At 39.5% G+C, this 12,124-nt stretch overlaps 1 protein-coding gene across 1 annotated transcript in view; it reads left to right on the top strand.

The window, feature by feature from the left end:
* The window catches only part of LOC145415114 (uncharacterized), a 109,896-nt gene extending 99,568 nt beyond the window's left edge, over positions 1-10,328 (top strand). Inside the window, exons 19-20 of the mRNA XM_080284531.1 lie at positions 8,309-8,341; positions 9,575-10,328. Coding sequence (XP_080140657.1) covers positions 8,309-8,341; positions 9,575-9,621 — 80 coding nt within the window. The 3' untranslated portion in view covers positions 9,622-10,328. The remainder of the gene's footprint in view (positions 1-8,308; positions 8,342-9,574) is intronic.
* Positions 10,329-12,124: the final 1,796 nt, after the last annotated feature.

The raw sequence follows: 12,124 nt of genomic DNA on the forward strand, positions 1-12,124 counted from the left end.
TTCACTGTTTATTCACAAAAAACGAGCACGTGTGGCTTCCATTGCGATAAGCATCTACTTGCTATCGAAGTCAGACAGTAGCTGTTGGTGGTGATGGGGAAACAGAGTTGCCAGATCGCAATGGCCACATTACCAAACTCCTAAGTTTTCATTACCAAATTTAACTTTTCATTGCCAAATTTGTAAAGCTAGCATTTATTCTTCACTAATTATACATACAAGTGGAAATACATGTAATCACTCTCCTTATAATTAACAGCGTGTTGATTATTTTCATGCTATGTAGGGTAGCAGATTAATCAGAGAGAGCAAACAATCCACCATCTCCATCCTGTGTATCCTTATACTGTACGTGTGAAAAATCCATTTGGTAATGCATTATTCTGATTCATTACCAAATGAATATTTCATTACCAAATTGGCCCACATTTGGTAATGAAAAATACCAAATGGCAACCCTGACAGGGGAGGGGGGAGGAGGGAGGAAGGAAGGGGCGAAGAGGCCATGGTGTAAGCAGCTGTTTGGCGCCGTGCAGCAATTTCAAATTATGGGAGGGAAAAAAATCGTTTTTTGGGGGGGATTTTTTTCTTTTTTTGGCCATTTTTGGGTTCTGAAGGTCCAGGCCCACAATATCCAGTAAGTGGAATGTCCGGAAAGTGGCCGTCCGTATAGTATGGGGATTACAGTATTCTGGTAGGTAGCACCACGATTTGGACAAACACATTCCCCTCGATGTTTAAAAAGCATATTTTTCATTGTTAAATAACTACACTGTTGTGTGAAACTGTGAATCATAATAATGTCATATACCGTAATGTAAATAATACAAATAGGACACGTATATATAACGTAGCGTGAGTTGTTTATATTTATTACAATTGGAAATTGAAATATCATTGATGGCATGTGATAGCAGCCCGTCATTTCAATGGTCCTATATTATTTAATTTCTGCCACATTTAGTGCAAGTTAGATTCTTAATGCATAGTTTGTTCAAACTGTAAATTACGCCTAGTGGGTCTCTTGACTCATTCAGTCTCTATGTGGACAGAAATTTAATGTTGAGTAAATACTGAGACTCAACATTTTGCTCACTCCCTTCACGCATGTGCACCACAAGGTGCTTCTTCTTTGCTCTCCTTATCTCATCATCATCATCATCATCATCTTCATCATCATCATCTGGACCTACTTTCCTACCCAAAGGCAGGGTGAGGAGTAGCCAGACAGCACAAACTTGCCCAGTCCAATAGGCCATGCTTCCATTCACTCATCTTGAATTCAAGCCCCTGGAATCCTGGCTCTACCAGATACGCCAAAAAGCATTCTCCACATTCCGTAGCTTCACACAAACATATCCGATTGAGTCAGTCCGGACGCTGCCATGCTCACAAGAGGTGCCAAAATCCCTGATCATGCACTTCTCCTCACAACATTCATCCAGCCAGCTCGATATCTTGTCAGTTCCCTAGCCTCACCAACTTCCAAACCTCTCTTCCTCAAACACTTATCCACCATATCTCTCCACCTTCACCTTGGTCCACCTCGCCTCCTCCCTCTTTCAGATTCACTAAGATATACCTTTTTCACCACTCTATTGTTATCCATTCTTTCCACATGACCATACCATCTCAGGACACTCTTCGATTCTGGTGTCCACTGACTTCCTCACTCCACATCTTTCACGAATCACACTATTTCATATCCTATCCACCCTCTGTACTCCACATACATTCCTCAGCAGTCCCATCTCCACAGCACTTACTCCTGACTTCATTTTCATGCCACACCATAGTCTCACATCCATATGTTAAAGTTGGCACTAACAGTCCCTCATGTAAGCCTCATGCAGCTGCAACACTCAAGCCTCTGTTTCTTATCAAGACCTTCATTGCACCAGCTACTTTTCTTCCTTGTGTCACTCTACTTTCAACTTCTTTTGCACATTTTCCTCTCTTTTCTATCCCTGTACCCAAGTATTTGAACTCTCTCACCAACTCGTCTCTCTTCATTCACTGTGACATCACATTGGGAGCTCACCAATTCCAGTCTTTCTTCATTCACTGTGACATCACACTGGGAGTCACCTTCTCTCTCAGTAGCTATCACTTAACTCTTTTCTACATTTACTCTCAAGGCACGACAGTCACAGACATCAGCAAAACTCTGCACTAGCCTACCAAGTTCTTGTCCGGTACTTGCAAGCAGTACAGCATCATCAGCATACAACAAATTGGAGAAATTCCATCCATCACCATTCATTACCAGTGCTATCTCTCTCCCCATTACTTGTGTTTTTACTTCTCTCATTACCCCATCCATATATATATATATATTAACCCTCTCATCGTCGATGACGCGTAGCGAGTCTTTTGGGCCTTTCCGCGACTATCTGCGATGACACGTTTAACATACTCAAATCACAAAAACTTACGTCAAAGTAAAAGTTTTCGGCCGATCTGCGTCATTTTTGGAAGTGTCCTAGTTCCTGCGCCGCTCGCCAAAAGTAATGACTTGGCAACCTCGGGGCCCGAGACGCGTGGCAGCACAGGCGAGATGATTAGTAACACGTCAGCTGTCAGGCAGGAAGGTAGCGCATGGCTGGGGATTTAAATTTTACTCTCTCTACCCCGTCCCGGGACTCACATCATATTTCACTGCACCAATAGTGCTTGTGTGTCGTTTTTGGGCACTATTGTGATTAGATTTTGTGTTTGTAATAGGGAATTGGGTTTTGGTGAATCAATCGTGCCCATTATTCTACCGTTGGCCCAATGAAGATACTGGTAAGGCTACCCTGTTTATCGGTGTTTCCCAGCAACTACGCTGCCTCTTCTCTACATCCAATGTGAGTATTCAACATTTGAATAACAGTGATAGTGATGCAGGTGAATGTAGTGTGCAACAGCGAGTGAGGAAAGACATGGTGAAACGTTTAGCTTAGCTGAGGGAGGCGGGAAACCACTTGACGACACCGCGTTGTCAAGAACGGAATATTTTCCAAGGTGTGGATGAAGTCCTTGTTTTATGCTGATATATGGTGGATAGTGTTATTGTGCAATAGATGGGAGTATAGTGCAATGAGTGTACGTGATGAACTAATGGCTAGGGCAGGAGTCAGTTTCGCATTACAGCCAGGGCAAGCCGTTGTGAGTAGAGGAAATACAGTAGGTTTTTATAGGAATATTTGCTTTTATCATATTGTTATATTTATTCCGTATGCTTTCTGTGTGAAATAAAGCATGAGTGTTATTGGTAGGTTTATCGTATGCTTGTATGGATGAATGTAAACACTTCACCACATGATCATCAAAAAATATCATCTGCAAAACCTTAAGTATCGCAGATGTGACATACAGAGCACGATCAGGAACTGTTGTGGTGAAAATATAATGTATGTTTCATAAAATGATGGATTTCATTATGTGTATTGTGAAAATATCATAAACACTGCAGCGTCTTCTCTGCTACACCTTATGGGACAGGTAAGTGTCACGTATAACTCTTTTGGTGAAATGTACTGTGTTTCCTATGTATTGATAAACTGGGCTATGTTTTATGTGAAAAGAAAGTGAAAAAGTGACGCACGTCCTCGTAAGGAACAATTGCATGTATATATATATATATATATATATATATATATATATATATATATATATATAGGTGAAATGTACTGTGTTTCCTATGTATTGATAAACTGGGCTATGTTTTATGTGAAAAGAAAGTGAAAAAGTGACGCACGTCCTCGTAAGGAATAGCAGGTTTTGTTCACCTGATTTAGCACAAAGGTAGCGAAATGCAACACGAGGTTAGGTACAAGTGCATTTACATTTTATTATTGAAACATAATCTGTTTCTTAAAAAGAGATATATTTGGTTATGTATTTATGGGAGAAATAGGTGAGTCACCCACGTTCTCGTAAGGAAGGGAACGGCTTGTACACGTGAGTCATCACAAAGGTAGTGAAATGTGGCGCGAGATACATAAAATGGGGTGGTGTAATATACTGTGTATCTCATGAAATGATATATTTGGTTCTGTGTAATGTGAAAAGAAAGTGAAAGTGAACCATGTACTCCTCTGGAAATCATCTGCTACGTCTCACCGGCCAGGTATGGGCCACGTAATTGACCTATGTATGACGCCCATGTACTTGTTGTGGTGTAATATACTGTTTATCTGATATATTGAATGATTTGGTAATGTTGCATGTGAAAAGACAGTGAAAAAGTGACCCACGTTATCGTAAGGAAGTGTGTCGTACACCTGAGTTAGCGTAGCACAAAGGTAGCGCAGTGCAGTGCGAGGTTCGAAACAATGCATATATATATATATATATATGTGAAGAGAGCGCTGGATGCGAGAGGGATGTCTGTTGAGCAAGGAAGAGTGGCTGTGCGTGACAGAAATAAATGGAGAGAAATTGTGAATAAATAAGTGATGACGCAGCCCTGAGGGGATATTCTCCCGCATTTGGTCTGATCAGCTAGTCAGGTCAGGTGCGGGTAAGGGGATGGGTTTGTTATGATGTGGCAGGGGTAAACCAGTTCTGCTGTCGGGCCCTGCTGCGGATGTCACTGATTGCATTGCGCAGTTGACCCTTGTGCGGTGTGGTGCGGTGAGGATCTGTCCGTTCTCCCCTTTGGGGCTAAGATGTGAATGAATGTGTTTGAATGGATGAGTAAATGGAGAGTGTGTCGTCCTGTCTCGGCTACCTCCCTTTCCTTGGGGGAAGCAGCCTAGGTATATAGATAGATAGAGATATATATATATATATATATATATATATATATCTTTTGGTGCACACGTGCTCACATACACACACATGCACACACACATACACATGCACACACACATACACACACACATGCACACACACATACACACACATGCACACACACATACACACACATGCACACACACACACACACACACACACACACACACACACACATAAACACATATACACACATACACACACACACATCCACATACACACACACACACACACACACACATTACAAAACTCCTTTCCCAACCAATGTGGTCCTGCAGGAAGATCATCGCCATTGGAGAAGTACGTGGTATTCTTTTTTTTTTTTTTTTTTTATCTTTTTACCTCTTTCTGTCAGTATATTTACATATACATATATGTTGTTATTTACCTCAACACAAATGACAGGAAAATAAGTTGTTTCTGTTGCTAGCAACAGGTTTTGTGGTCATGTGTGGTTTCCGAGAGGACTAAAAACTAAGAAGAAGTAATTATATAAGATAGTTGTTGGTATAAAATCGAAGAAACCGTAGCTAGCAAGCATAAAACATGTTCATGAGCTAAGGGATAATACAGTAAGTCAGCGCGGCTGCCGGTGGATCAGTGCGCGGCAAAATACACCATAGTTTATTGCAATTTTCTCGAGAACTATAAGGCCTAGGATTACCGTACTTGTCTTAAATGAAAGCCAATGAAATTCTGCATCGGATAATGAAATAAAAACCTATTTCTCTCACTGAAAATTCGCCACAAAATCTCTCCGATTATAAAAGTTGTACTCTGTCGAACCAGAGTTTTTACTTTATCGCTTATTACTCGAAGACCATACCTCGTATCAAACTGGGACACCTGGCATTCGAAAGCTAATAAAATTCTCTTTCGATTGATGGTATAACATGTAGAGATTGATTCGTAAACATTCGACTTATGATGTTGGGAAGTGAAATTGGCGTCACGAATGTTTATTCTCAGCTTCCTAACTTCTGTATATTTTTTTTTTTTTTTTTTTTTTTTTTTTTTTTTTTTTTTTTTAATAGAACAAACATTGGCGAGTACCATATGTGGCTATGATGGGAAAATAAATATATTTGGGTGGTGAAAATAAGCCGAGAATACACATTACCTGACCGCGCGGGGGGGGGGGGGAGATTGTCACACCTGCGGAAACTTAAAAACTTATGTGAGAGCGAGGGGGCTAAACAACCATGGGGACATCACAAAACCTTGTTGCACACCCACACCGATCGTGAACCATTCACATAGGTGCCCATTAACCCTTACACATGCTTTGCTACCATCATAAAAACTCTTTACAGCACCTAGCAGCTTACCATCTGCACCATACATGTGCAGAACTTTCCACACTCTCTCTCTGTCTACTTTGTCATATGCTTTTTCCAGATCCATGAATGCCATAAACATCTTATGGTCTTTCTCACAAGCCTTCTCTGCTATCTGTCTCACTGCAAATACTTGATCCACACATTCTCTGCCACTCCTAAAGCCAACCTGTTCATCACCCATTAGGACTTCTGATATCTCTTTTACTTTCTCTATAATAATTCTTCCATATACCTTCCCTACCACACTCAACAAACTTATGCCGCGATAATTCTTGCACTCATTTCGCTCACCTTTATTTTTGTACAGGGATACAATCACAGCCTTTTTTCACTCTGCAGGTACAGTTTCACTCATCCATGCCCTCTTACATATCTCCAACAAGCACTTCATTCCACTCTCTCCACTACACTTAAGCATCTCTGCATACACCTCATCAACCCCAGCCACTTTCCCATTTTTCAGCCGCTTCACAGCACTCTTCACCTGTGCGAGTGTCACGTCTCTTGGCACTGCATTCCTTCTCTGCACACCCCCAGAACCAGTCATGTTTACAGCCACTTTGCTCTCTCTATTCCCATTCATCAGGCTTTCAAAATATTCTTTCCATCTGGTCCTTACATCATCTCCATTGGTTAATAATTACCATGTGCATCCTCCACACCATCACATTTCTTTCTGGTTTCACTTCTACATTTCCACACCATTTTCCAGAATAACTTCCTGTTTTCAGGGTAGTTCACATTCATTTTTCTTCCTAGATCATCATTTACCTTCTTTTTTCTCTTCACTAGTCTCTTTACGTGCTTCTTGCTCTCAACATACTCAGTTCTTATTTCAACTGAGCCCCTATCCTGTAACCACTTTAGCCACTTCTTCCTCTTTTCCTCCACTGCTCTCTTAACCTCCTTATCCCACCATGCCATTCCTTTCTTCTTTATTGATATTCTTGCCACACCACACACCTCATTAGCATTCCTAACTAAGCAGTCCCTATATGCATTCCACAGGCTGTCCAGGTCCAATTCATTCCAGTTCACTGATTCTAACTCGTCCTCTACTTTGGTCCTGTAATCATCTGCCATTTCTTTGATCCTCAGCTTTTCAACTTTCAGTTTTTCTCCCTGACTGCTCCTCTCTTTCTTGATCCACCTCACTCCTCTCAGCTTGATCTTGCATACCACAATCATATGATCTGACAGACCTCCACATTGTCCTCTCACGGCCCTCGTATCAGCAACCATTCCCATCATTCTAGTAATTACTATTTTAGGAGCTGCCTAACATGAGCCAACTGGCCTACTGCAGTTATCTTCTCTTCTTATGTTCGTATATGTTAATGGAGATTGTATCTAACCCCTTCATTACAGGAGGGGTCATGCTGGTCAGTATAGGAGATATTCTTACACTTCTTCCTAGGTTACGTACTTACTGTATTTTGCATACACCTTAATATTCTCCTTGACATTATTTAATTATTTTAATATCAAGATTGTGTAAATAATTTAAAAGATTTTTTTTTTTCCATATTGGTAGGTGGTGGCGACCATCATCCACTCACTTGATGTAAAGCTGCCCATTTCTTCCTTAGCCTTTTATCATTTTATTTCTGTGTCTGCCCTCCTCTCTTCATATTTCTCCCATCTTTCCTGTCACTTCTTATTGCTTTTCTTTCCTTTACAGGTGGCTTTACATTGAGTGACAAGCCAAATGGTTTCCTGTAAGCCTAGAAACCATTTACTACGCTGGGTGGTAGTCATATAACCAAATCATACATGCTCCCTACGTGTCAACAAGTGGGTTGGTGGAGGATTAGTGCCCCTCCCCATAAAACAAATAACTCAGAGTCAAATGGCCACCCCTTATGGGATTGTGGCATCTGGCAATAGATAGATAGATAGATAGAGAAATAAACTGACAAGGAAGACGTGCTAGGGAGCATCCTTGACTGACGAGAATATTATGACCCAAGGTCATTTCCACTCTGAATAAGTTGCCTGTAGGTGACAAAAGTAAGAAAAACGAAAGTCATTATTCTGAAAGGTGCAAAAACAAATGACGACTGATGGATTATTTATATGCTTCACTAATACATCCACAATATAATGAAAGCCAGAGTATCATAATAACTGACTGTTACACTATAGCCTCATGTTGGGTGTCTGTTGTACCTATGTTTGTTTATTTACAGGTGACAGTTCCTCTGACAGCAACAGTAATTCAGGTTAGTTTAAATAGGCTGTTATATTGCTTCCCTTTGCAGCAGATCTTGTGCTTGGAATAATTTGGTGTAATTGGCTTCTGTTCATTATTAGTTCTATAGTCTCTAGATGTGGATTTAAATAAGAAAAGCAGTAATTATGTAGTTTACTCACATTTTACCACCATACGGTCTTTCAGTTTGTACCTTATTAATGTTGAGGTAGTTGTAGTGAACAGTTTGTCTCTAATATGGTATCATGATTTATAGATGTTTGAGTAATACTCCTTTGATGAAATAGATGTATATACTGTATAATCCCTTTAATCCATGGAAACCATTATTGTATTGTTTTATTATTGCTATTTCCTGACACTTTTATTCAGCTTAGGAAGCACTTTTAGAAGTGATGGGGTTAATAAATGATGTTACTCCTCCACTTTGGAAATCTCCACCAATCTAAATAAAACTGAGTGTGGTTAAGAATGATATACTGTACAGTAAAAAGACATCATCATAATGAAGGACAAATTAATGATACACCAGTTTTCGTGTTACTTGGATCCTCTTTGGATATGGCAGAAAGATAAATAATAGTATATAAACTGGTGCAGGAAAAGAAAGCAGGGCATCAGAGAGGAAAGTGGTGGGCATAGACATGGAATACTAGGCAAACTTTGTTAATGACTGTGTATCCTTTTTCACAGAAAAGTCATTCCTTACTTGAGACAATGTGGTATCTACCTTTCTATGGTTTCCCTTCTGATAGCTGAAAGTTGAAATTTGAGCCTGAGAACAGTCTTCAGAAAGAGAGAAGGAAATGGACCTCATATCTGGGCCTTTATCTTTCACTGTTCAACTGTTGGGTTAGTTCTGTGAATAGTGAGCACACTGGATTACAGTCTCTCTCATCATCATCATCATCATCATCATTGCAGTTGATCATGTTAATCAGCTGTTACCCTTTTTCCCAGCATTGGTTGTTCTTGATATGTGATGATATTTATCCCTTTCTTGTAATGCTGTATATGAAGAGGCTTCTGGTTAAGGGGTAACTTTTGGACCGTTGCAATAAATATCTTTATATTGTAGTACAGTTCATTCCTGTATATTGAAAAGCATTTTCCCCCCAAAACACACACACACACACACACACACACACACACACACACACACACACACACACACACACACACACACACACACACACAGTATACCAGTATTTGATGAACCATTAAGACCTATTTTCTTTTTCAGTTTCAGACGAACTTGAGGCTGGAGAGGACAGAGATGCAGCAGAATAATAACTTTTCATCTTGACCTGCTTGAATCTGGGGATTTTATTTATTTATTTTTTTAATCCTGCTACCTCCAGACGATTGTATTCACCTTAATGAGACTCTAAACCAGAGGTGTTGCATATGTGTAGCACATTGTGCGGTGGTGGTTTGATTAAAGTGAATAATACAACTTTGTATTGGAGGGGTTAATTCTTGTGATCTGATCTTAACAGTTACCTCACCTGACCTGGGGTGGGATTCTCAAACATTTTTGCAATCAGTTCCCATTCATAATTTAATGTGTTTTTGAAGGAATTATAATTGCCCTCATATACAGTAACCAAGATTCATTGTTGCAGAAACAAGAAGAGACCTGAGAAATTTCTAGACACTCTCCTTGTCCTTCCTGCTAAGCAAATCTGATTTATGACAGGGAGTTGATCATAAATTCATCCTAGAATCCCACCCTTCCTATGTCCTGACTCCCACGCGTGCAGTCCAGCTCCATCTCACCTAAGATCATATTCATGACAAGACTGAGTGACTGCTCCAGCTGACACATGCCTGGATGTTTTCCTTACTAGGATGGTATGTGGTGTACAGAAAAGTTTTTATTCTAGTATAAAGATTATAGAGAGACTTTTGAAAAAATATATAACTTTACCCATGTGTTCATAAGGTTACAATAAAAGACTCATAGACTCAATTCAAACCACAACTGATATTTTTATGCCACACTGATGAACATATTATGTGAAAATAATGCCATAGTTGTAATACTTTAAGCATAGCAACAAGCATACCATATATATATATATATATATATATATATACTGTATATATAGATAGATAGATAGATAGATAGATAGATATATATATATATATATATATACACAGTGCACTCACTAGTTTCGCACTTAGTTGGTACCACAATCACATTGCGAAACTAAAACTCGTGAAACTCGTTCATATACAGTACTTCACATGTAATGAGTGGTAACTGGTTCCAGGGTCAGCCACCTCTTTCTCCCTTAGCTACCCATTAATGATACAATACCCCTACTATGAATTACATACAGTTAATCAGAAATATATTAAAATACTGAACCATTGTACTAAAGACTCTGCTAACATCGACACATAGGATGAACTGCTTTATGAGGCTTGAAGATCGATTCCAAGGCTGAGGGCGGTGGTTGGTCACCACCTGCTGGTAATCATACACTTTATCTGAGGCAGCAGAAGCACCCCCTAGCAAATAAGTTCTTACTCATCCTGATAGTCTGCTATATTTTCCTGAACATTTATGAGGTGGTAAATAAACTTTTCTTGCAAAATTTGTTTCTTCCATTGTTTTTAGCTACGGTATGTTCTGCTGTGTCAACTCGTTTGACTGATCAGTTGTAATGGCGGAAGGACTATCCTAACATGTTTAAATCTAACCCAACCTAACTTAACTGTACCTAATAAATTAGTAATTAATCAAACCTAACCCAACATGGCATCCAGTTGGGAAGTTGGGAATGAAATCCACCTTTCAGTACGATGAATAAGATTTCTTCCACGACACCATAAACAATCAATCGTAGATACAGCTTAAGGAACGTGATGATAAAAACAGTGGGAAATTTTTCAGCAGGAAAAGGTAATTTACCATCCTGAAAATAGAAAAATACAGAAAACAATCTGGAGGAATATGAATGGAATTGGTAAAGGTGCTTCTACTGCCTCATATAATGCATATATTTACCCCACTTGCCCCCCTCACTGCTCCCCCCCACCACTGTTTAGTCCCCCATACCACCACTTCCTGATGCCTCAATATCAAAGCCCTCAAAATCCAGTGGGAGCTCACCAAGCTCACCAATGTTTTGAACAAGTGACTGAGGAGATGTGTATATGTGTGATCACTTGCTGCCAGGGCTTGCGAAACTCAGTAAAATTGCGAGACTCCTTCCTTTGCGTCGCGAAACTGCTATTTGTGAAAGCATATTTTGTGAAATTAATGAGTGCACTATATATATATATATATATAAAATTTAACATACATTTAATTTCAATTTGCTCTTCAATTTACTTTTTTTTGATATTTATTTTTCACTTCTCAAACAAATTTAATCATGCAAGAACGAATTTTGGTGACGTTAAAGCTGTGAAGTTGTTTTGTGAATACCAGGTAATGCTTAGTAAAGTAGTGTACAGCATAGTTGATAAGACCAGTCTATAGCACAGACACATCAACCATTTAAGTATAGTTGGTTATGCATTGTCATGTTTAAAATACTGTTTTTATCATTATTGCATACAGTAATAAAAGCCTCCCAGATGCAAGAGTTCATTGGTGCTCTGTGATTTAACTCTAGAAATAACTTCCGTGTCATGTTGAACACTGATGCAGCACTGAAGTCCAACTTCCCCATTCTTATTTCCAAATGTCATATTGTCTGTCTGTATCTAATTGTTGAAGGTTAACAGTGTTAGTCCATCTCCTGCCTTCTCCTCCAGGAAGCCCACCCACACTGCTTGC

Source organism: Coenobita brevimanus, chromosome 101 (assembly GCF_032717465.1).
Source record: "Coenobita brevimanus isolate Jiangsu-jjx chromosome 101, ASM3271746v2, whole genome shotgun sequence".
Lineage (NCBI taxonomy): Eukaryota > Metazoa > Arthropoda > Malacostraca > Decapoda > Coenobitidae > Coenobita > Coenobita brevimanus.